Source organism: Artemia franciscana, chromosome 13 (genome assembly GCF_032884065.1).
Source record: "Artemia franciscana chromosome 13, ASM3288406v1, whole genome shotgun sequence".
Lineage (NCBI taxonomy): Eukaryota > Metazoa > Arthropoda > Branchiopoda > Anostraca > Artemiidae > Artemia > Artemia franciscana.
In genome coordinates, this window is record NC_088875.1 from 19469102 (window position 1) to 19496362 (window position 27261).

Consider the following 27261-nt stretch of genomic DNA (forward strand, 5'->3'; position numbering starts at 1 on the left):
CATCAATAAAAGTCCCATTACGGTTCTTTGGTTTACAACGGGCACTACATATTTTACAATAGTTCCCACAACACTATGGTTTCGCTTTGTTAATGAAACAATTTTTAAAAAGTAAAAAAAAGAAACCGGCAATATATAAGTTGCTGCTTCGGAGCCGTTTTAAACTACCCCCACTATAGTTTTGTTTTGAATAGTTAAAATGCAGTTAAAAAAATATTTTTATTGTTAAACAAATGAGTTATGGAGTTGGGAATAATATGTTTTTGTATCACTTCCTATACAACTTAGACTGTAGGCAATAACCACTATTATTCCGGTCCCAACAAAATAAAAATTGGGTAAAAAGTCTGAATGTTGTCACACAGTGAATATCGAAAATTTCAAGATTTAAATTTTTAACTCTGAATAGTCTTGAAACGACAGTAGTTAGAGTCTCAGCTGCCAAAACAAAATCATTTTTGTGATTTTTAGCCTAAAATCTAAGTCTAAAACAAATTTTAACAGTAGTAAGACAATCAGTGACCAGTATTACCTCTTTATCAATATCGTCGTCCCACAACAAATAAATCCATGATGATCTCCCTACCTTCATACCCATTTCCATGATTACCATCGACGTCACTGTAAAACAACTTTATTTCGAACATAAATCACGAAGTTCTCATCATTTGATCAATAGCATCCTCTCTCCGTTTCCAATCCCAGCTTCTTTTATGTAATGCATTTGATTCGTTCCTGTGAAATGGCTCAAGGTTTAATTTTTATTTGGCTGATCTGTCCTGGTTGAGATTCTTGAATTGACTCGGTAGAAGTTGTCTTAATCAAGTTCCTTGGGTTTTGCAGTTTTCTTATTTTGAGTTTAGTAAGTCGAGATTTTTATGTTGAGCAGACACCGTTGAGCTTCTGGTGTATTGTTGTCTTACTTGAGTTGTCAACGTTAAGTCTCCTGTGTTGATTGGTGGTTATGTGTCAGATTCATATGTTCAGATAATCTTAATTTCAAAATAAATATCTTCTATTTCTTGACAAATTCGTAAGGTTATTTCCTTGACGACATTCATTAGAATCATTATAACTATTCGTTATGTCTATTAAGAACAAAAGTTTAAAAATTTCATCATTGAGCGATCATTTTCACCGATGCGTGAAGAAATATTAGTAAAGATTATAAATCTATTAAGAAACTTGCCTCGACCTAACCAATAGATTTTAACGAGTCATATAAAGTATTACAGGAGACTTGGGTTGCCTGAATAGCTAAAAAACACGAGCGACATCGCCTGAAAAAACCATAACGAAGACAAAGCATAATTACTATTAAGGGAGCTGGGAGGGAGAATATGAAACAGGGTGAATTTGTGAACCTCAGAATTAGGGTTTGAACCATTGAGATTACAATAGTATCCATTTCATTATTCCCAGCCTTTAAAGTCCGGAAATGGCACCCAAAGTACAATTTTTGGTGCCATACTACCCATATTTTTCAACGGAAAAATCTTACCAGACAATTTGATCCCCGCTGAAAATTTCCCCCAGACAATTCCACCGTAATATTCTCTCCATACGTAAGATTGTGCATCCAAAGGGGAAGAAAGACAAATGAAAACAGTTCTGTACGAGAATTCAGGTAATTCTTCATAATTTTGGAAATGAAAAAAAAAACTCTGTTTATAATACTATTTATTGCACCTATACGAGAAATGATCGTTTTTTGAAATTTTGATTAATTTCTAAGTATTATGGCTTTTCTATTTAGGGACTGGTCAAATAACTCGCCAAGCATAAAGGCACATTTCTGCCGAGTTAGCAAAATTGTTCACAAGCATATCGATAAGCCAACCTCTCCGCTTAGTTAGCTTTTTGTGTCGAATCTACTTGCCTGGAGCTACTTTCTTAAGTGCTGCTAAATAATTATTTTTTTTAAAACAAAGAATAAAGATCTATTTCTTCTTTTTTTTATTTTTTTACAAAAACAAACGACATTATTTTTTATTTTGTTTTCACTTTAAACTTATTTTTTCCTTCAGATCTTGCACGACTTCTTCGTTCAGCTCCTTAACAAGGGTTGAGGTCTTATTTCCCAGACATTGGAGGAGCTTAGAAATTATGTAAGAAAATAAGTTTTCAACTGAAACTAAGGAGCATCATTAAAACCTAAAACGAACAGAAATTATTCCGCATAAATAAAAAAGATCATGGCAATATTGTTTCTACATTAAATTGTAACCAAAAACGAGCAAGGATCGATTTAAAAAAATGAAGTTTTTCCGAGGGAGGTAAAGAGCGAAGTTGAAACTTAAAACGAACAAAAATTATTAATTCACAGCCTATCAAACATATATTAATAAAACTAGTGCAATAAAACAACTGGTGATATATCTTAAAAAAAACTTAGTCATAGAAATAATAAGTTTCAAGTACTTAAACAGCATAAAAAATAATGCATTGATTTATCAGGTAGCATCTTGGTTTCACCTAGTATTACTTGAAATGAAGAACATATCAACCGTCATATGAACTGTGGAAATCCGGTTATTTCTCTCTATAAAACGGAGTTTCATGTTGTGATGCAAATTATAAAGCGAGTCTGTTAACTTTTCGCCAGCATTTTTGACCAAGTCGTCAACACAACGCTTAACGGTTCTGACTGTCTTTGATTCCCTCAATTGTTAGTTTTCTATTATTATTAATCTCACTCTCATTATTAGTTTTATTATTATTATTTTTGTTCTAGTTTTATTAATAGTTTTATATTTATTTATTATTATTATTATTATTTATATAATTATTATTATTATAGTTTTATTATTAGTTATTATAAGTTTATTATTCTCATTAGTTTTATTATTATTCTTCCCTTTATTAGTATTATTAGTCTCATGCTCTCAATTATTAGTAAAGTCATTGAATGAGTGGTTAGAACACTTTATGAGCACGTTTTCCAAGAAATTGCCGTGTGTAAGTAATGTTTCATTGGTACCAATGCTAAGAGCTGTAACAGAACTGTCAGATGCGACTGTAGCTGGTAAACAAAATTCTTAAATAATTAGATCTCTTTTTCAAAACTTAGTACACTTTTAGCAACGTTTTCAGATCTATTTCCATTTATCAGTGTTTAAAAGGAAACTGTCCCACAACATATAAAGTCACGTACAGTGCAAATGAATTTATTACCATTTTCGATACATTCACACTTTTATGTCTACACATCATTAAATGAACTATTTAAGTATTTTATTTGCAAATGGCAATATTTTTCTTAAAGGACAATAATAAATTCACTTAGTTAACTGCGTGATAATTAATTAACTATCTTCGTCTAACTAAATACGATCTACAAATGAGATAACGACATATAAACCACAGGCCTAAGAATACAAAATAGTTATCTTAGGAATATTTTGTCATTTTTTATAAAGCTGAAAATATTCGTTTCGTGTATATGTTTTATTATGATTTATTTATATAATGTTTTTCTAGAGCTATTAACAAGTCAGTCGATGACCCATCGATCCTAGGATGTTGACCACAGATCAAGACTATGATGAGAGTGAAGGAGGCACAAACCCAAGGCAACCCTTTATCGGGTTCATAGATGTATTGGTACAGCTTTAAATGTAGGGTGTCCTTTTCTTTTTTTTTAATATTGCTGCGCTAAGAAGGAGAAAAATAAAATACAAAAGAACTTACCAAGCATGGTTTCTACACGAGTAGTTGCAACAACAATCTCTCCTGAGCCGCCATCTAGTTGATAAGCAAATGAAACGATTACGCCAAATTCTACCTAAAAGGAAAGCAGGTAATAAAGATAGGTACAAACTGCCATTCATTTTATCCTATAGTAGAATTCTTCAGACCAATCCAAGAGGGGAGTCTGCCCTTAAGCCTGTATGGTAATAGAGATAATCTGAAATACCCAAATACAGAACACGAAGAAAAGAAATATAAAACATGTTGAAAAGACTTTGACGGAAAAAGTAGGAAGAAAAAAAAAAAATACTGTAACGAATTACGAACTCCCGAAAAGATGAGTCATTATACACTTGTGTATATATTTCAAAATTAACTCGGAATGTCAATCAAACGGTTAATTATTCTTTATTAAAAAATAAATACAACCTATTTAGAAAATTGTTTCAAGGTGGAGACAAAGAGTATAGCGAAGAGGGATAGTTGCATGCATTCTCAAATCAGTTTATATAAGAAAACTAACATGTATGCTGTACAATATTTAAAAAAAATTAATTCAAGTACCATCATATGGGTAAACGCATATTATGCTCTCTATTAATCAAGTTGTGACAATATAGCCAAACCTTTTAATTTAGCAATAAATGTAGAAATTAGGAAATGAACAACATTGCCAGAGAAAACCTGATTAAATAACAAGCGAAACAATAATCACTCCTAAGAGGACAGTTTTCTGTCTTCCCAAGGTTTGACCCCCCCCCCCCAAATTTTTGTCCAACTCGTAAAACCTAACAAACATGCATATAAACAAATTTGTGATGAGTTTCTTAAATGTATAATCCTCCTCCTAAAAAATAGACCTCCCCCAAACAAAAATTCTGGATATGCCCTTGCTTTTCTCCCATGGAAAAAACTCAGAAATTTCAACTCGATGCACCAAGTAATTCCCGAGATATTGTATATAAATCATGTTGGAAACTAGCATAACATCCCCTTAGGAGATTCTGAAAAATCTTAGAATAGCGAACAATTCCCAAGAATTCTTCTGTGATTGAACAATCAAGACTAAAAAAGCCCACTTATTCTCCGAAAGCCTAACAGTGCCAGTGCTCCTCGGGCTGGTGGATTTATAAAGATTACTGAGATATGCTTATTCGACTTTTTGACGTTCAATGGCAATGACAAATTTTGACCTGATACCAAGAGGAGGGGGAACGGAGAGTGTGGTGGCAAAACAATTGCTCAAGGTTTTCCACTTTCCAAGCAACAAAGCACCTTCTCTTGTTTCTACTTATTTGGTACGAAGTGACATGAAAAAAAAAAACAACAAAAAACGTTGAAGCCACATGATTTTTGTAGGCAACGCTATTGTTTGCCTCTGAAAGTTGACTAGCATCTTTATTTTATGTTACGAAAAAAAAGAAAACAACGTTAAAACATATATTGTCTAAAGTAAAGACAAATGACAAAATAACCTCATGAAAAAAGAGACTGTACCTGTTCCGTGTAACCAGGAACCGAGAAAAGCGTCCTGCCTGTCACTTCTACTTTCTCCACTTCTAGATCAGATATCGCTGATTTGAGGCTACAAGACCAATTAACCAGCCTTTTGGATCTGTAAATCAAACCTGCAAATAAGGAGTTTTAGTACATTTTTAAGCACTCAAATTGTCTGTACGTAATGCTGGACGAAAACTTTTCTAGAGGGGGGAGGGGAAGGAAGAAGCGACGAAAAGTGCCCTTTTAGGCTATTATTCCTTAAACTGTTTGGGGAAGCACCCCCTCAACTTTCTGCTCTTTACACTAAAACTTAGCCGGTGGCTCACTGACAGTTTATTTCAATCAAAGCAAATGTAGTATGTCGGTGTTTACTAGCATGTTATTTTTACCATTGACTTCTCCCAATTTGCAACTAAAAACGCAAGCACAGAGGTATGCTCTTGTAAACTGACAGGTTCTACTTTTCGGTAGAGTTAAAGTTATTTAATGCTTTTACACACTTCCAGTCAACCCTGCTCTAAATGGGTACTTGGAGAAATCTGGGGAAGTAAACAGGAGGGGTGTGCGAAAGCAAAGGATGTTTGGCCCCCATCTCCCCTTTGCATTTCCTGGCTTAAGGGCCATGAAACAGAAACTATAACCAAATTGTAAACGGAATTATAAAACAGAAATTATAAACATAATTATAACCTTTAAGTATTAATATTAATAAGTCCAATGCCATATTCTTTACCTGTTAGTAATTTTATTAAGCAGATCTTTTTAGAGCCTTTACTATTTTCAAACTTCCTTTTTCTAAAGCTTTGTTTACTATTAGTCCGAGAGGACGCGGGTTCGAATCCCAGTTTACCCAATTGTTCAGTGGTGTGACTGTAAGCTTAGCCAGAGCCGACCCAGCTCTAAATGGGTATCTGGAAAAATCTGGGGAAGGTAAACAGGAAGGGTTTGCGAAAGCACAGGATGGTTGGCCCCCAGCCCCCCATTGCACTTCCTGGCTGAAGGGCCAAGAAAAGGAGGTCAGTACCGCCGGTAGGGACTATAAAGTCTGATGCCGTATCCTTTACCTTTTTTCTGTTTACTATTGAGGAGTTTCACACTTTAGTTACTATCCATTACCATGATTTCTAGATTTCTTTACCTTCTTTAGCTAGATTCCTTTACCTTTTTTACCATCTAACAAGAAGAAATGCTCCTTCTAGAGATGAAACACGTAAGCAGCTATTGATATGAGCATACCTAATTTTTTTCTTAGAAAAAATTGAAATCGAATTGAACTGATCTTAAACGAGTGTATTATTTAGTATATCAAAGTACCTAAACTTCAGATCGAGTGCTACCGTCTAATTCTATTTTTTTTTTCTTTGTTAATGACAGCCACCAGAGGCATATCCGCAATAATCACACAAAATGTCATCATCTCACGTGAAAATGTGCTATTTCCTGAAATCGCTTTTAGTCCAGGACTTTTAGCTCAAAAAAGGGTCGAACCCGGACAAAATTGCAATATAAACGAAAATGGTACCAAAATGATCAGAAAAAAATTCTGTACAACATACTAAAAGTCCCCATAAATCCGAGTGGGGCGAGTACCCGAAAAACAGGAGAAAAGGGGGAAATGCGGGGGAAAATGGGAAAAATGCCGAACATGCCCAGAAAATAGTTTAAAGTGAGTTTTCTGGGGTTTTCACATACGCTGATTACGAAATTGACATCTAAAATTCAGTATAGAAAAAGAGTACTACGGAAAACGGGGGAACAGGGGAAAGAGGGGAGAAAAGAGAAGAATACAGGGTAGGGGTAGAAAGCGGTTTGGAAGATATTTTCTGGGGTATTCCTATCTGGTGATTATGAAATTGAGATATAAAATGATATACAAAAATCGATTAACATAAAACGGGGAAATGGGGGGGAGGGAGGGGAAAAAGGAAAATATACAGGGTAGGGGTAGAAAGCATGTGGAAATGTGTTTTCTAGGGTTTTTCTATCTGCTGATTATAAAATTGACATCTAAAACAAAGTTCGAGAACAAATACAGGAGATCTATAGAGGTTCGGCTACCCCATAGGTTCGGAAAAGGCAAAACAAAAATCGAGAAAGAAATACGGAAAAATACTGAATTTACATTATTCCGTATTCCTCGCCGTTATCGACAAGCGCGTGGGTTCGTCAACATAATCCTGTTCTAATTCGACATCCAGTAAGAGAAGCAAGGTAGACTAGTCACCGCGGAGTTCCAGTGCCGACGACAAAACCTATCCTGACGGAATGACATCTAGCGGATCCAATAGTCCCCAGTCTGCGTGGATGCTTACACATGTGACATGGTAGCAGGATAAATCAAGGTACGACGAGATTTTTTTTTAAGTCAAGCATAATTTTGCGACTCGATTCACCACCTGCCAGTGTCAGATCGTGTCACTGTAGTTGACGGAGGTTGGCTGCTTCAGCAAGTACCTTGGAAGATTGGTGATACTTATGATTCAATCTGTGACAGCTATGTTAGTTTCGTTACTCGACGCTGTACCTCCCCTACTGTTGTCTTCGATGGATACAGCGCTGGTCCAACCACGAAAGATGCTACGCACAACCGACGGTGTAAGGGAAGCCAGCATCAAGTGATCGATTTCAGTTTAGGGATGAAGCTCCAGAAAAAGAAGGAAGAGTTTTTGAGCAACTCTCAGAACGAACAGCGAATTATAAGCTACATCGGGGAAAAACTCAGAGCCAAAGGATTTGAAGTCGTCCATGCGAAGGACGATGCTGACTATCTAATCGTGAAGACTGCCGTAACGAAAGCAGAAAACTCTGAAACAATAGTTCTTGGCAACGACACTGACCTTCTGATTCTACTCTTGTATCACCTCCCGCCTAATGCAAAAACACTTTACTTCGAATCGTCAACGAACGCAAAAGAAGCGATAACACGGTTCTGGTGCCTCAACGAGGTGCAAAAAAAATGGGAAAGTATCCAGGCTGCTTCTGGTAGGGCACGCACTCTTGGGATGTGACACGACCTCACGAGTTTTCGGACTTGGAAAGCAAGCTGTGCTACCTCTTTTGAAGAAGAGCGAAGTGTTCAGAAAAAAATGCAAAGTGTTTCTGGATGAATCATCGTCCAAAGATGAAATTGTGAAAGCGGGTGAATATCTTCTCCTCAGCTTGTATAAAGCACGACCAAACGAAGATCTCACTAAGCTGCGACATCGAATTTTCTTGGAAAAAGTTTCTTCGTCTAATACTACGGCGTTTGTTAAGCCTGAAAGGCTTCCGCCAACCGAAGCTGCAGCTTCATTCCACTCCCAGCGAGTGCGCCTCCAGGTATCCCGTTGGAAAGGGGAACCAGCTGACTTCGACCCGGCTGACTGGGGTTGGGTCCTCAGAGACCATAAATACTCACCTGTGATGGCCCATTTGTTGCCCGCACCTCAGACTCTTTTGAGTGTCGTGAGATGCAACTGTAAGACAGGCTGCGAGAACTCGCGATGCAGCTGCAAGAAAAATGGATTAGCGTGTACGTTCGCGTGCGGAGAATGTCAGGGTATCAACTGTTTGAACAGGGACAACGAGATTGTCGAAGACGAGGAGCTCGACTAGTGATATCAATGCTGTGTTTTTCAAGTCAACTATACTGCCTTCGAAAGTGCAAGTTTTACATATAATAGCCATTTTATATATAACTGCCAAGCGGTTGTTTTCTTTATGTTTAGTAATTCAAATGGTTGTAAGAAATGTCTGTGATTCAAGAAAGTACAAGTTTGATACTTAAGCGAGTTATTTTGTCCATAGGCCTACTTATTAGCCATTAGCAGCTGGCTCAGGAGTCAGGCCTCCCTTCCCCTTTTCCGTTGTTTCCTCCAGTTTTGTTCGGTTTTCATGGTTCTCGTTTTCTTTCCTTCATTTTAGGGGTCAGTTTCGTGATAACCAGATAGAAAAACCCCAGAAAACACATTTCCACATGCTTTCTACCCCTACCCTGTATATTTCCCTTTTCCCCTCCCCCCCCCCCCCCATTTCCCCGTTTTATGTTAATCGATTTTTTTATATCATTTTATTTCTCAATTTCGTAATCACCAGATAGGAATACCCCAGAAAATATCTTTCAAACCGCTTTCTACCCCTACCCTGTATTCTTCTCTTTTCTCCCCTCTTTCCCCTGTTCCCCCGTTTTCCGTAGTACTCTTTTTCTATACTGAATTTTAGATGTCAATTTCGTAATCAGCGTATGTGAAAACCCCAGAAAACTCACTTTAAACTATTTTCTGGGCATGTTCGGCATTTTTCCCATTTTCCCCCGCATTTCCCCCTTTTCCCCTGTTTTTCGGGTACTCGCCCCACTCGGATTTATGGGGACTTTTAGAATGTTGTACAGAATTTTCTTCTGATCATTTTGGTACCATTTTCGTTTATATTGCAATTTTGTCCGGGTCAAACCCTAAAAGTCCTGGACTATTTGAATTAATTATGGAAAGCCAGTTCGGTTTCCTGCTTTTACAAAACCCTCCCAGTCACCATTGTTACCGTCAGTTTGTGACAATATCTGGGGACTAAACATTTCTATAGAACACATAAATTACGTATTTAATAGAATACGCATAAAAAGTACATTCCTGGTAATTTAGCAGATTTTTTAATCAATAAGTTGGAAGACAGTGGTGCTACAATCGTCTTGTAGGTGGTGCTACAATCGGATGCACATGATTCATTGGACCTCTGGCACTTGTGTTTTATTATTATTAAAAAACATCCCACTATTTCTACGACCAAGACACTAAAAAAAAAAACTTGTTCCAATTTTAGACTATGCTTTATTGTTAATAAGCAACCAAACCTCATAAACTTCCAGTATCTATTTACTAATAAAAACAAGTCCATGCCACCAGCAAAACCTGTATTTCCCCTACCACTCTCTCTACTTAAATCCTGTTCTTAGGGTGAATATCCCTTACCATGTGTGATTCATTTTCCTAATGATGACCCGTCCTGCCAAAAAAACTTTCACTCAGCTTCTTTTTTTTCAAAGACACAACATATATATAGAAAAGACAAAAATATCCAGGAAAGTTATATTAATACTTCTTTTTAATTTTATCTTTATTTCTTTTTCCTTTTAAACTTTATTTCGGATGCTTTTAAATTAGAAAAACACAAAAAATGTACTTCATAAGAAACTGGCAACACAATTCGCTCAATTACGATCTCACACACAAAACTTATTTTCTTCTTTAAATATATATTTCAATCAAATCTACTGCAAGATTCCATTCACTCTGTATTCGCGCGCTCTTTCCACCTTTCATTTTCACTTACACGAACTAACATTCTCCTACAAAGATAAACCTTCTCAATTTCACCCTTCTAATCAGTTTTTTTTTAGCCATATTTATTTATTTTATTTAACACGCGAGAAAGCCATAGGGTTATCGTAGTACAAATACAAGAAATGACAGCTCAACAACAACACTGCAAGATACAATACAATAGAAAATTCTTCAGTAAAACAACTATACAACTAACTATATTACAGAAACTGTTTTTCATAGAACCCAGTTTTAACGAGAGCACTCTTAGATGTTTGCACGGTTTGCACAGAAACTACGGTGTCAGGTAAAATATTCCCGAGTTTTGTTACTCGATGAATAGAGCTAAAATGACCTATTTTCTTGTGCACTCGCGGCTGATACAGCTTTGATCTGGTCGATCCTGTCCCGTCGATACTGCAAGAAAGGAAGTCCCAAACATTGCAGTCGACGCTGATACGTTAAATGGCACAAACTTTGGTAATTGGTAAAATGGCACAAACTTTGATGCTCGATGTTTAACCTTTTCAATTTGCTGCGAGTCACATTTCCATGTCGGATATTACACAGAAGAACAAAATTCTACCACCAGGCGTACTATCGTCTTGTATAGTATCATAAAAGTTTGAAGGTTATTACCTGAAACTTCTCTTAATTCGAAGGAGACAATAATTAGCATTTCGCGAAATTATTGACACATACTTGTGAAACTTCAACTAGTTATCAAATTGAATATCTAAATCCCTTGTTAAATCTGCAGATGAAACCGGTGTATCACTAAGAAAATAACGATAAGTCGAGCTTTTCTAAAATTAATAAAGCACGAAACCTTTTTGATGGTTTACAAACATGGAGTTCGATTTACACCAATCATTTAGGGAATTCAGATCCTCTTGAATAAAGTTTACATAAAGGTTTACATAAGGTTTAGGTTTATACAGTTTTACAGTGGAGTGATGAATTACCCCAGGCAAATCATTGACAAACAAACAAAATAATACTGGGCCCAAATAACTGCCTTGTGGAATACCACTCAAAATCGGGCTCTTACTTGGAAGTGCACAACCGACTATAACTTGCTGGGAACGGCCTGATAAGTGATCTGTAATCCACGCTAAAGTTCTTCGGTCTATCTCATACTTCTCACATTTTTCAGAGCAACAAACTAACTGAAACTTTGTCAAATGCTTTACTGAAGTCAATTTTACTGAATCAAACTTCAAACCAGAATCAGCCATATTTTGGAAGTTTTTTTATAGTTTTAAACAACTGCATATGGCATGACCTGTTTTTTTCTGAAACCATGTTGTAACAAATGCCATAATTTATTTCAATCGAAGTGATCCCGTATCCAATATACAATAATATTTTCAAGAACTTTTCATTCCTCCATGCGTCATTCCTAGGGCCGAACTAAGGTAGATAGTCATAGAACTAAGGGATGAAAGAGTCAGATTGATTTTGGGTTGATGCGTGACGGACAATGTCCACTGGACTTATATGCAAAATCCGGTACTGAATTCACTTTGACTCACAGGCGAACAAGTCAAATCTAAGCTTATAGGCTTAGCCACTTGTAGTCTAAAGGTGGAATACCGTGTCATGGAAATCCTCCTTTATGGACGTTCAGCTAAACACGTGGCTGTCTTCCGAAGAAAAGTGTTCGAATAAAGCGTCTTGCCATCTATATCTGAATCTTTATTGCTTTATTAACGGAAAGGTCATGGAGAATTCTTAAAACCTGCTCTGAAGAAACATCAGTGTTATCGAAGGGCATTTTATCTGCTGAAACAAATCCGGTAAAATGGGGTTGACTGCACGCTTGAACGTCATTTAGATGTACAAAAACTGACGAAAACACTTCATTAAAAAAAATTACCCTTTTCCTGATCTTCGCTTATTAATTCACTAGTAGCTGGGTCACCAAAAATGCACGAATCGGTCGAGAAATCAGCCTTCTTTCTATTAATTTACTTCAAAATTTCTTAGGACACCCTCGAATGTTACTAATGATTGACGATTCGAGTGATTCCTGGTTAGCTTGTAGAGATCGAGTGGCGCGATTCCTAGCCCTTTTATATGCACATCACAAGTCTTTTTTCCCAACATATACCGTCTACATTGTTTACTTTTATCACTAATAGTCTTGTGTAAAATTTTTGGCAGTGCCAAAAAAACTAGGCCCCCTCCTAAGCTCATTTTTTTACAAAGTAAACGGATCAAAATTTTGAGATATCCATTTTATTCAGCATAGTCGAAAAATCTAATAATTATGTCTCTGAGGACGACTTAATTCCCATCAGTCCCCGGGGAAAGGGCTGCAAGCTATAAACTTTGCCCATTGTTTACATATAGTATCGGTTATTAGAAAGTGTACGATCATTTTAATGAGGGAGGGGGTTATGTGGGCGGATCTTTCCATGGAGAAATTTTCCAAGAAAGGGGCGCTTATTACTTCATCACAGAACTCACACTTTGGGCCACTCCATATCTAGTAAAATGACATGGCTGATCTTGGAGTGACACCATAGCGTGAATATCAAAACATGAACTTAATCATGTCTTGACAGGATGGTAAACTATGAATTTAATCAAAAGGCAAATTCAATTTTGATAAGATACCTTAGAATTTCGCAGTTTTTGGTTTAGCCATGAACAGTATTTCAATATCGGAAAAAGTCAGTGGGTGAATGCAAGCCTACCCTATTCTTCACACTTTTCCATGACTTAATAAGGCTTCACAAAACTTACCTGTAATTTAAACAAAATAAATAAATAAAACTCTACGCAAATTATTATTTATTATTATTGGCCAATAATCAAATGCATCAAACAATTATCTATTTGGGGCTTTTGGGTCGCTAAAACAAGTAGTGAACTGAAACTTGTTTAAAAATGAATACCTTTCTTATGGAGCCGAACGAAGGCCTCAGTAACAGCGTTACACATCTTTTGGTCCATTGTAAAACAGGCTCTATCCCAATCAACTGAGCTACCAAGCCTTTTCAACTGGTCATAAATTCGGCTACCTTTCCTGAAATTGAAACAAATTATTATTTAAGGACATAGACCTAGTGTATTTTCAAACTCAAAGGAGGCAAATTTGCCCTTTTTCGATTTATTCACTGGAATAAAAAATGACATCTTTCAACAGAATAGCCCCCCTAAAAGAGGCTTTTTTTGAAATAATAGGGTAGAAGGGAGAAATATACGAAGGCAAATATCTTTACTTCAATTAATAGCACTGGAATAAAAATGACGTAAGTACAGAAACTCGTCATGAGGTCGTGAGAAAATCGGTTTAATAGCAGTCGAAACAAATTTTCTTGCCTATCTCTAAAATCCTACGACACAAAAGAATTTATTCTTAGCAAGAGAATACGAAAGTGACGTTGCTACCAGCTTATTTTTAAAGCCTGAAATAAAGACATAAACCGATAATAAACAGATGGCGATGAATGGATCCGAGACTATCGTAAAGTCCCTTTAGTTTTCTTTGGGCTATTATTTTCACGCCATACTAAATTTTGGCAGCTGAAACCCAAAAAAAAGAGATTCAGAGAAGTTTTAATTGTTTATTCCCCCATTCCGGATCTGTTAGTTTTAATGGTTTTCCACTAAAAGAGATTTCAATTTTTTTTCCTCTTAATAATATTTCTAATAGCTCCGACGCAAGCACATCCGGACACCTTTCAAGTCCCTTCCTACGTTTCTTCATTATTTCTAATGATCGTTACGCTTATTTTCTGGGATATGCAGGGGCGCTTGAAGCCTGATTTTCCTCCATAACAAAACTGCAGGTTTTTATGTTTTGCCCGATAATTTTCGAAATTTTATCATAGTTAGACTATTTTCGTCATTTAACTATAATTATTTAGTACACTAATATAGAAGTTCTTCCGATTTTAGACCCTCGGATCATTCTTAGGGAATTGGGAGCCCGTCTTTCCATTCACAGACATAAACAAGCCTAATTTGCTTCAAAACAAATCATATGAGGGTTTAATCTGCCTTAAAAGAGGCTTTGAAAAAAAGAGATCAAGTTATGCTTTATTGGTCTTGGTCCTGGGAGTCGTGCATAATTGAACCCAAGAGGCATTGTATATATAAATAATTCTCAAGTATACAATTGAAGCACTTCAATTATTTTAAATAACCTTGGTCGGTTCTATTTCTCCAACACATCAAATTTTCCAACTAGACTTATCAAGGATAGAACATAAATCCAAAATAGGTTAATAAAAGCTTCCATAAATACTGTGGACTTTAGCATTGTGATGATTTTAGCATAGACATTAAATTAAAACCTTTAACCTCGGCAATTAAAAATATAGTATGGAAAAAAAAGAAAAAGATGACGCTATAGTAAATAACAAGAAATAGAAAATCCTGGAGCAGTGGACCTGGCGGAAAAAATAACGATACACAAGTTTGAGGTAAATGAAAGGAGCAAGGGCGTAGTTTGCAATGGGACAAGGGGGTAACTACCCCCTACACATCAGCTGAAATTTAGTTGCTGCAAAAAATCTTGTCAAAGCTAAGATAAACCTGCATAATTCAATTATCAAGAGAAACAGGTCAGTTTTCTTTGGTATATCTTTGTCTTTATGGATCACTTTTCAATTTTCACTTGATTTGGGAATGTTGGTTCCAACGTTCCCCCCCCCCCTCTTCCCAGGATTTTGATGATATTGGGCCACTGGAAAGGAGAAAAGCAATAACTAGTTAGAAATAAATCTGTTGCAACAGCAAATGGTACCAAACAAAATTTACATCTACAACAATTTTATTTGAAATGGAAGTCAAAAACGAACTATCAAAACTTCTAATAAAATGCGTGTGTAAACAAGAAAGGGTTAAAAGGTAAAAGATAAGTTATAGAAATGAAAACTCAAAGGATATTTGTAACTTACATGATTTTGCAACTAATTCTTCAAGATTTCTCAGGATGGGAGTACTCTTCAGACAAATTGGATGGAGAATATCCTCTTCCTTATCAACATGAATAAAGAAAGACTTAAGAATTACAGAGTTTAAGAGGTGCAGATCCTTCTGACATTACGATATGAGTGAAAAAAAAACAACAAAAAAACAAACACTATCTGCATCCTGTAGGAAAGACATTCCAACAACAAATACATAACATACTAATGTCTTACTTATCCTTCCATTCCCAAACTTTCTTGGTAAACGCCTCCCTTCCAAGCTCATGACGAGTTTTCCCTTCCTGTCTCTCCAGCATCTTTTCCACTACAACTTGAGTGGCAATTCCAGCATGATCACAGCCAGGTACCCAGAGTACAGTTTTTCCTTTCATTCTATGCCTACAAATAAACACCTGTTAAAATATGAAATATCTCTTCATTGACAGCCTAGTATTTTTCAGAAATTTTAGCAGAAAATAAGGCATTAAGATGGTATTAAGGGATAATACAGACCTGAGATAGGGGCTACACTTAGATTATGTAGTGTATTTGGGTGTCGTAGGGAAAAACGTAAAAAGAAAGGAGTGAATTTTGGAGCTTTTGCGAGTTCATGGTGGGGGGCTCAAAAATCAATGTTAGGTGAATAAGTGGTTTAAATTAGTACTAAATAAGAACGAAGAGGTGATTTTTGAAGTGAGATAATTTGCCCAGTGGAAGGCTCCAGTTATCTAGTTAGCAATATTAGTTAGGATAGTAGATGTGGTAAGGACTTGATATTTCCTGGCTCACCGCAGGGGCCTAAATTAATTCCGCTTTCATTTATACAGTTTTTAACGGGGATTCTCCGCACGATCGGTGAAAGCTTTTAATTTACTGACGGCTTAACTATCTTAACACTAAGAATAAGCCCTTTCATTACGGAAATGAATGACGTGATGACTATTTATATAATTAAAGGATGAATTTCAACAGATAATGACACAAGAGACAGCTTTTTATGACATACTTCTGTACTACCAAAGACAATAATAGAACAGAAATTAGAGTTACAAAGATAAGAAATCTTTTCGGATGAAGAATTCCCGCGATCACTATCTGACTAAATCTGCTTCACTATAATATTCTTTTTTTTCCAACCTGACAATATTTGACGGCCAGCTGAACCTTTAAACCTGTTTATTGGAGCGATGCAAGACTATATCTTTTGAGTAAATGTCCAGCTTGACATCCAGGACTATTCAAGGACCAATCTGACAAATCGAAGACGATATACCAAAAAAACCGTAAAAAGTACACTTGGACAAAGTTATTCAACATATTATGACGCACTGAAACTGTCAATTTGATCATTCATCGATAACCGTGACGCATCAATACAGAGTGAAATGTTTGAACTCTTATCCGTTTTCAAGGAACCTCTCTAAATGTTTGAACTTTAAATGGGTACCTGGGAAAATCTGGGTGAAAAACACGGGAAGCGTCGGATGATTTGCCACCAACCACCAATTGCACACAATCAGTAGACAAATCTACTTAATAGACAATCAATCAGTAGACAAATGCACACAAATCAGTAGACAAATACAGTTTGTGTTACGGCCATGTAAGCAGAAAATAATTGGTAAGTATTTTAGACAACGAGTCCTCGGAATCCGAAGTAAAATACTCTGGTATAAAATAATGTCACAGGCAAAAGAATTTGAAGAAGTCACCAAAACTTGTGTAGGGCTCATTGGAGAAGATTCTGACTTAATGTGTGCACTTATACTTCAACAGACAGCCTACTGCTTCCTAAGGTATATTTATTCTGGTCTATATTAATGATTAAAAGATTGTTCTAAGCAGATTATTTTCACTTTTAGTTGTGTTGACCTGTGCTATTAAAGAGGTATTCCATTTTGGAAAACATTCGGTTTATAGTTTTTTTTCCATCAGTAGGAGCCCCCTACTGATTGACGTACCACTAAATTTCAGTAGATGAAAAAAAAAACTGTCTACAACTAACGGTTTACTCAGCTTCCAGTGCTAAGACATTTGTTATTTTTATGAAAACATATTAGGAACTGTTTAGAACAAACTAGTACATACAGTGAAGTTGTGAAAAGTAGAAGGTCACGTATTATATGTTTTTGAGCGGTCCAACTTCGATCTAATATTTTAAAAGCTACAATCTGGTAACAACTTCTCCATACATGTATTCTGAGAGCCAAATATCGCTAGAAATATTTTTAGAAGATTAGTTTAAATAGGAAAAAAAAAACGAGGTAAAGCGTAAGAGAACCAATGTTTACTGGTACTTTTACTTCGATTATAAAATAACTATTTATTCGCTATTTCACCTAGCTTACCATAAAACTGAATTATTAATGAAAAGCCACGTTTTTCTTGCAATTTTATCACTCTAATTTACCATTTTACTGCAACTGAGACAAAAAATACCAAAAACTTGTGAGAAAAAATGATATGAGATTGACTTTCGTCTTTCTGTTTTTTTCTCTAGCGTTTATGCAGTTTTCCTTTGTTATTTCATACATTTTGTTTAAGTTATTTTTTCGTTAATAAAGGCTTTTGGAGGGGAAACCAAAATATTCGGACTTCTAGTATTACTGTTTTATAAATAAACCCGTTTATTTTGCTTTCAGTGTCACATTAAAAATTTTATCCGATTTTTATACACATTCGTTTCAACTGTAAATGTAAAGCCAGTGGGGTGTAGGAAACAACTTACCCTCTTATTACACCCGTAAATCCCTATTAATAAACCAGTTCACACCAGGAAATAATCAACGTGCATTGACAGGTCAAACTCAAAGTTATGTACTAAAAAAAAAAAAAAAAAAAAAAAAAAAAAAAAAAAAAAAAAAAAAAAAAAAAAAAAAAAAAAAAAAAAAAAAAAAAAAAAAAGAAAAAACAGAATCAACACGTCTCACTGTCTTTGTGAAAGATAAGTGTCCGTTTTTGTCACTTTTTAATATATTTTAAAGATCTAATTTTAAAGTAATCTACGTCTTTAGTATATCCAGGCTAGAACACTTGAACCTTTTAGAGGCCGAATTTCGCGATTATTCTCAGATAGTTAAAATACATATGTCTCGAAGACTTACCAGCGAGTAATTGCATCCTCAATTGAGTTGGTAAGAGCATGTCCAAGATGCAAAGATCCGGTAACATTCGGAGGTGGAATCACCATCACAAATTGTCCTTTTGGATTCGGTTTATCATAATCTCGCTGAAAGACAATCGATCCAATTCATTAAAACTAGTAAGAAAGAGTCTAAAAACTGTTAAGTGTAAGTTGTAAGACAAGTCACTTGCACAAAACATCAGAATAAGTGATGTGTTCACTACATAGATAAACCCCGACTTTGTTATCTCCTTGTGACATGTGATCCTTGTAACAGCACAGAGAATGAAATCCTACCTGAAAAGTCAGGAGACTAAGATTCAAAACTTACCTGTCGCAAGCTCTCTTCTCTCGAAGAGAGGAGAATAGAACGTAAAGTGGAGAATAGAAACTGATGTGGCTTTGTGCTGAGTTGACCTTAGGAGGCTTTGTGCTATGATTAGTACTTAGTAGCATTAGTTTGCTATCTCTAAGAATTATAAGTAAAAAAAAAAAACTAGAGCTTCTTCTATGCTTCTAAAATGCATTTATTCTTGTGTCAGTAAATGAGGTTTCATACTCAATTTTACAAGTTTACAGGTTTTCAGCTTTCATATAAGCTCATGACTGTTTATAACACGCATTACGAAGCCAGAATACCCAATGATGTTTTTCAACAGTCCCTTCCTCACCTCAACCATCCCTACTAGCAACAAAATAAAAAGATTAACTTCTATGTCGAGACTAAAAATTTCATCATATTCTATTTTTATTGTGCAGAGAGTCTGGGGAATTTACGGTTAAACATTTAAGCCATCTGGTCCTGCTATAAGCACAAATAAAATGAATATTTATTTTAGTTTTTCAAAATAAACTACAACATTTACCCTGCTTCTAAAAGCCTGTAACAAAAGTGGAATCGTTAAGCAAGGCTGTTGAATTCTTTACTTGTTCGGCATTTATTTACTGTATCTGGCATTGTTTTCTATCACCGTAAAACGGTCTATTTCATTGTATCTTCTTTAACCGTGTGAAGCATCTTTTGTGCTCACCTCCATGGCCCCGAAGCACTTGCATATGAAGAAAGTATTCACTCGCCAACTTGGGCAGGCAATTGAAATCGGCAATTGACAAAACCTAAAGAGTCAAGTTCCTAGTGCTATTTTTATTGCCAACGCAATATGGATTTAATTTGTCAACGCAAGACGACAATTTTGATATCATTTCATAACTGAGATTCAAGTCTATCCATTTGCCAGATTGCATTTTTGAAACATGGCGTATATTTTTTTTTCTACACTAATAGACGTTGAAAAAAGGGCAATTTTTAATGTTTTTTTTAATTAAGTTTAGATCTTTCCCCAAGACAAAGTCTAGGTAACATCATAAATCTGGCTTGGATTTTACTTTCCCAAAGCAAAGTAATTTTTTCTACTAATCATGATCCAATCTGGTAACGTAACGACGAACTTTACCAGGATAGTGCCTGATTAAGCCGTTTGAAAAAAATTTAGGATTAAAAAAAAAAGATAGTGGCAACAAACTAAGCTTTCAATAAATTATCGCTGAAAACATATATTTCCAATTTATATTTTGCATTTCAGATATCTATAACAGAAAAAAGTACCAAAATTATGTTTTAATCGCAAAAACAAAACGAGCAAGTGAATGAATACACAAATGATATTTTATAAGTTTACCAATAATGCAGGAATTATATAATATCACAAGCTATTTCGTTGATAGTCTAAACTCAGCAACTAAGCTGAACTTTACAATAATGTTAAAGTCCATTTTAAATTAAATTTTTATTCTTACACCCTTTCGCAGAGCAACATTTTTTTATGACATGATCGTAAATATGCTGCAATAATAATAGGCCTATTTTAAGCAGATGACTGTGTTTTAACGAAAATAAGAAAGATACAAAAAGGCAAAAGCAGATATAATTCAAAATTCAAAACTTAAACTGATACGAAATTGATTAATTTTAAGTATATCAATCAATAAATATCGTGAAAATGAAGTGTATATAGAGATCTGTGCTAATGATAACCGAAATTTTAAAAAATGAATTTCGTTATAAAAAGAGTTAGCCTTTAATATTAATCCCAAATGTTTAAAAGCTATTAAATCTTAATTTACTCATCCAAAAGGGTTAGCACAAAAAATGCAAATTCTTAGAAAAAGAAAATTCTTACAATAAGTAAACCCATCTTGGTGAAAATTACGCTATCAAACTCAATACACCTGAAAACCCTAGGAAGAGATTTTGATCCCCCATCGACAGAAAAACGACATTTTGCAATTTAAACCGAGAAGAATGGTAATAAAATTAGTGGTTGCTTGCTTTGCGATGGTTACTTTGCCAGTGACCACTCTCTTGTAATGTCTAACTTAGGAATAAGACTTAAAACAGCGTCAAAGCTGTCTAAAAAGTTATCTAACTTTCGAATAGATCTCCTGAACGACACAGCAGCTCAAACAGCCTACATAGCCACCCTATCTGATAAGATCTCGGAGCTCACTTCAACCTCTCCACTACCTCTGCAAAAGAGTGACATTGACAACCTGGTGACTAGCACCACGCACATTGTCCGTGATGTCACTCTCTTTCGCTTCATCCCTTTCCCTTTCGCATTCTTCCCTTTCGCTCACTCGCTTCTTCGTTGGCTCGTTTTGGAGCGTGTAGAATCCTCTCGGTTAACGTCGAAAGAGATAGATTTTCAAAAAGATAGCAAATATCTTCTATAGCAAACAGGCTTAAATTAAATAAGGAAAAAAAATTAAATAAATTAAATAAGGAGGCTAAGCCGATCACTTTTAAAGACTAAATTAGTAGAATATATAATTAACCTTTGATGACGGGGTGATTCTACTTGATAGTTTTTTTTTAGTAGCCTACTATTTTTGGAATTTGCCATACTGGAGTACCTTCCTTTGTCCTTCTCCTTCTATGTGCTATGATGTTTTTGGTTTATCCTTTTTATCTTTATTTTTGGTGGATTGAAATTAAAGTAATAATTGATAGCCTTCTATTCGAGCTGAGCTCTATGCAAGCTTTATTGAACTTTTTTTTATTCGTGTGAAATAAAAATCTATCTAATCTTTTGTTCTGGTCCTCTTCGGCCCAAAATTGGTGATTTCCGCCACAAAATGCCAAAAATCACCACTTTGCTTTGACATGATTTCTATTTTACCTTGAAAATTTGACTAGTTTTGAATTCACGTTTGAGGGACCAGATTTCCTGATATTCTATGACCACTGGTTCTGTCCAATTACTCCAGGAAAAAAAAAAAAAAAAAAAAAAAAAAAAAACAATAACAAAAGCATACACATGACTTAAGTTTCGTCCGTCCTTGGATGTCGATTTGGGGCCTCTTTTTTCACCATCCTATTGATGTAAATCTTGTATGCACTTCTTACTTCTGCGTGGTGGAGAAGGTGCGGGAGGCTAAGCGACGAGAAGTTGTCCTTTCATCTCTTTTTTTTTTGGGGGGGGGGCACCCTCTAGGCCGAGAATCACGTACCCAGCTATCAAAGGTTATCTTCAGGAGAGAGTGCTATCCGTACATTGTATGTGCCCTAGCCATCGTAGTTGCAGTAGTTAGATTCTGTCGAGGATGATTAGTTTGACCTTGAGATTACGGAGAAGCTTAATGTTGGAAAGTCTATCATGAAAAGTGATGCCCGTAATGCGTCGCAGTGATTTTATTGATTTTGGTTATTTTCGGAGGTGAGTAAGCTACCAAGGCAGCAAGATGACACTTATCATCTTTTTTTAGAGTCCGGGATTCACATGCATAAGTGGTGATAGGGTTGAAAAGCAAGTTAAATAGCCTAGCTTTAGTTGATAATTTCTTGTTCCTCCAGATGGGCATCAGACTTTTAAAGTTGGAGTTTGTAAGTGACAGACGTTTCTTGATTTCTTTGGAGTGGTTATTTTCGGAGGTGAGTAAGCTACCAAGGTAGCAAGACGACACTTATCATCTTTTTTTAGAGTCCAGGAATCACATGCATAAGTGGCGATAGGGTTGAAAAGCAAGTTAAATAGCCTCACTTTAGTTGATATTTTCTTGTTCTTCCAGATGGGCATCCCACTTTTAAAGTTGGAGTTTGCAAGTGCCAGACGTTTCTTGATTTCTTTGGAGTGGTTATTTTTGGAGGTGAGTAAGCTATAAAGGTAGCAAGACGACGCTAATCATCTTTTTTTAGAGTCCAGGATTCACATGCATAAGTGGCAATAGGATTGAGAAGCAAGTTAAAAAGCCTAACTTTAGTTGATAATTTCTTTTTCCTCCAGATAAGCATCAGACTTTTAAAGTTGGAGTTTGCAAGTGCCAGACGTTTCTTTATTTCTTTGGAGTGGTTATTTTCGAAGGTGAGTAAGCTACCAAGGTAGGTAAATTCATTGACTCACTATATATTACCCATGTTCAAGCTGGAGGCTGGAGTTTACCTGAGAATTTGCGGGAGCAATGTATTGCCATCGTTTTCGTGATGCTGATGATCATCCAAAAGAAGTTGGTTTTTCTGTGGACGATTTCAATCCAGGATTCAATATCGTGGACGGACTCAGAAATTAGGACTATATCGTTGGCATAGGGAAGTTTGTCTACCATTACCCCTCCTGTGAGGCTACCGGATGGGGTTTGAAATATATGAAGAGCTGGTAGATACTGCGGTCTTGTTCCAGACATTTTTCCATGATCTGACGGGTTGTGAAAATTTGATCGACTGTTGACCAATTCGGTTTAAAACCCACTTGGTATTCTGAGATGACTAATGAGAGTATAGCTCAGATGCGTTCTAGCATTTTTTTCACTTTTGTCATTATTTTAGCAGCACGGTTGGTCAGACTGATGGGTCGGTAGTTGTCACAAATGGCCTTCTTATGGAGAGGGACTGGTGGCTTCTCACCATGGTGTGGGGAAGTGACCTACGTCCCAGGCAACTGCGGTAATTTTATGATAAAGATATTAAGATAAACAATGCGTTCATAATGAACTTTCAGAAGTTCAGGCAGCATTTCGTCGGGACCAGCAGCTTTGTTGGTCACCAAAACTAAGGTGGCTGCTTCAATTTCAGAGCGAGGGAAGGGCAGTTATTACGGGGAAACTGGTTAGCACAGCCGGGTCACGGAGAATGGCTGAATTTAGTTTGTTCTCAAAGTTCTCTTTCTCTCTAGATCTGATTCTATCAGTGGATTGGAGGGAGCGATCCCTGAGGTCCTTCTTAGCCAGTTCTCTTGTTCTTCCGTGCATGAAGTGTGAATCTAATCTCTTCAAGCCGTTTCACACAGCTAAAATTTTTCTTTAACAAAGGCGCCGTTAGTACGACGTCTTGCTTTCTGTATGCTGCTTGTATCGGTCACTGCTGGAGAGAGTGACATCACGGACAATGTGCGTGGTGCTAGTCACCAGGTTGTCAATGTCACTCTTTTGCAGAGGTAGTGGAGAGGTTGAAGTGATCTCCGAGATCTTGTCAGATAGGGTGGCTATGTAGGCTGTTTGAGCTGCTGTGTCGTTAAGGAGATCTACTCGGAGTTGGAGAGCTTCCTAGACAGCTTTGAGGCTGTTTCAAATTTATTCTGAAGTTAGACATTAAAAGAGAGTGGTCACTGGCAAAGTAACCACCACAAAAAAAAACTACCAATTTATTTATTTTTTGACAGGTGTTTCTTTGCCTCATTTGCGCTCAAAGCGGCCATTTCTTAACCCTTAGATTCCATGATGTCAGGGGACAATAAATCAAGATTGATGAAAAGTAACGTTTGGTCATTACGTAAGGAATTGGAGCCAATTTTACCGTATCTCAGAAAAGTATCTGACGCTGTAGCTACAGCAACAAATGGTACAAAGAATCAATACAGTATTAACTGTATTCTCTCCATGTTTATATTAGTTTTTTCTACATCAGCTAACTTAATAGCATGACTTTTTTCACAATAGAAGTATTTCTAGCCTAATGACTGGTTGAAACATCAACACCAAAAAAACTTTCTAGTTCAGCATTAGGAAAGCAAGATTGATGGTTTTTGTTTAACAGAGTAGAAAGAATTGGTCTTACTTTATATTCAGGTTTGAAAAATCCTTCTTTTTCCCACCATTCATACCAGGCAGATTCCACGTATTTGGGATTATAAGCATTAGGCATTGTTCTAAGATTCTTCTTCATTCCTAAAAAAAAGGACCAGCTGTTAAAAAATGACTCTATACCAAACTTATATTAGATAATTGTTTTAAATTTTAAAATATTTTTGAGGATATCTTTCTTTTCAAATGCAAAAGCACTACTAATTTTTCAAATAATTCACAAAAAAAAACAATAGGCACAAAACATAACAACCAGAAACCACAAGAGCCACAACTATTTTGTATATCTTCATTTTAGTTAATAACCAAGGTCCGGTTCAATTTAAAGGTATATTTTAACTACTGTTAGTAACAATATTTTCAATGTGGAGAGAAAATGAATGCTGAACAAAAGACTGTCATGAATAAAAAGAAGAGCCCTAAAACATTACAAAAAAAGGCTTGTGACAACCATAAAAGGCTGAAATAGCAGAACAAAGAAGTTGTTCTTATTATATTTTAAAAGAACTTTGCTTTCCATTTTTTTTGCTCTGCCTTTCTCAACCATGTCTGTCCAAAATACATAAAAAATGTTCCTTTTTATTGGATATATTGACAATAAATATTAATAGTAGTTTTTGCAGTTTGAAAAAAAGATCTGTTGCTAATATTGATAATGGCAGAAAATATTTATTTAATAGGACTTTGTTTGTGAGTCATCTGGAAACGTTCTTCGTCAAATTCTGGGCAAACTGTTGATTAGCAAGAACGATTTTGGGAAAATTTAGGTTGCATAGTAAGAAATTAACTGACTAATACACAAGCAAAAAGAAAATCCTTATATCGCTCCAAGCTGCGATTTAAGGTAATCTTATATCTAAGCAAGCAACAAGCAAGCATGGCTTGGCTTACCAGGAGGCGTATTATCCTCAATGATTTCTTCTGCAGTTGATTTCGGTTTTTTACTTTTCTTAGGTTCTTTATCTGTAGCAGATGGAATTGCAGCTGCTTTTTCATCCTTCTCTGCTTTCTTTTTTGCGTTAAACTTGTCAAGTTTGGCCTGTTTCTTGGCTTCTTTTTCTAACTGTTTTGCAGTCTTCACTGGAGCATCTTCAAGGTTTTGCACACTGCTGGCTTCTTCAGCCATTTTTATTCACCTAAAAACATATAAATATGTTATTAACTTACTAGAAGAAAAAAAATTATCACCATACCAAATACATATTACATACAATCTATAATACATATACATACAATCCAGAGAATTAGAAATGCTTAAGGAAGCCCTAACCAATGGAACACAATTAGTACCTTTGCTGGGGACAAAGCGATTAATTTCATGAGTACACATATGTCAGGAGTCTAGGTCACGGGAACCAGAATAATTTCCTGTACAACCTATTTCTTATGTCTGTAGTCCAAACAAATTGCAGTTTAGATCTGTCTAAAGTGGGCGGACCTAAAAACCAGTTACACTAATATATACAATATTGATGTGGTTGATGTCATTGTCCATAATATTATGATGGCTTCATAGCCCAAACGAGAGAAAAAGTACATTCAATATTTAGAGTCTCTGACCTGAAAATACTCTTTCTGATACTCCTGAGTCAAACATGGCAAAAAAGTGATACAGAAAACAAATTCTGGAAACGAATGATATCGTGGTCCAGACACCTTTCATCACAAAAACTCTCCATCCAGTTCTTGAACTTTGACCTTCACACAGAGGCAATATGGCAATTCGAAGCACAATCAAAAATGCAAAGTTCAAAACCATCCGCCTACTTTTAAATAAAAATATAAAAAGCAGATGGGTAATTACAAGACATAAACTTTGATAAGTTCCATCAAGCTTTGGAGGTACTTGAAAAAATCAAACTTATCATAAACATACTAAGACATACCTCAGTAAATGCCATATTCAAATCATTTAGTCAGTCTAAGTTGCAAGATCAAAACCATCCCGCCTACTTTTAAATAAAAATATCAAAAGCAGATGGGTCTAAACTTAGAGAAAAATTACAAGACATAAACTTTGATAAGTTCCATCAAGCTTTGGAGGTACTTGAAAAAATCAAACTTATCATAAACATACTAAGACATACCTCAGTAAATGCCATATTCAAATCATTTAGTCAGTCTAAGTTGCAAGATTCTAACAAGGAAAAAAACTTAGTGGAATGATGACTACAAGAAAGTGGTTATAAACCTAAAGAGAATAGAAGCTAAAGTTAAAAAAGCAGTATGGAATCAAAGATATCAACATAGAAAAACTTTTTTGGCAAACTTAATGGGAATGGCTTTCTCACAGTGGTCCACAACATCAAGAAAAAAATGGTTGTTAGCAAAAGAAGATATGCAACCCATTCTACTGCATAATAAAAAGGTTTTTAGTCAATAAAAGGCAGGAGCCCTTGAGAGTGTGATCCCCAGCCTATTCCAGATAGTAAGTTTGCCAAGTACCAAGTATCATTGGAGCTTTACCCAAAAATCGCACTAACACAAGGCTGCAAAACAAATTCTTTTCTGACTGTGAAGTCAACCTATGGAACTCCCTTGGCCAAAATACTGTTCATGTCTGAAGCCTTCTTGTCTGCCGTTCACCAAGACTGGTACAGGAAACCACAGAAGGCTCACAGTTTGGGATCTGCCTAACAAATTGAGTCAT

At 35.8% G+C, this 27261-nt stretch overlaps 1 protein-coding gene across 8 annotated transcripts in view; it reads right to left on the reverse strand.

The window, feature by feature from the left end:
- Nucleotides 1–27261, reverse strand: part of LOC136034619 (valine--tRNA ligase-like) — a 79068-nt gene that overhangs the window by 45486 nt on the left and 6321 nt on the right. For all 8 annotated transcript variants that reach the window (XM_065715910.1, XM_065715906.1, XM_065715911.1 and 5 more), the window contains 7 exons: nt 25503–25747; nt 24586–24695; nt 18517–18641; nt 15647–15811; nt 13391–13521; nt 5188–5318; nt 3691–3784 (listed from right to left, as the gene is read on the reverse strand). In XM_065715910.1, coding sequence (XP_065571982.1) covers nt 3691–3784; nt 5188–5318; nt 13391–13521; nt 15647–15811; nt 18517–18641; nt 24586–24695; nt 25503–25737 — 991 coding nt within the window. In that variant the 5' untranslated portion in view covers nt 25738–25747. The remainder of the gene's footprint in view (nt 1–3690; nt 3785–5187; nt 5319–13390; nt 13522–15646; nt 15812–18516; nt 18642–24585; nt 24696–25502; nt 25748–27261) is intronic.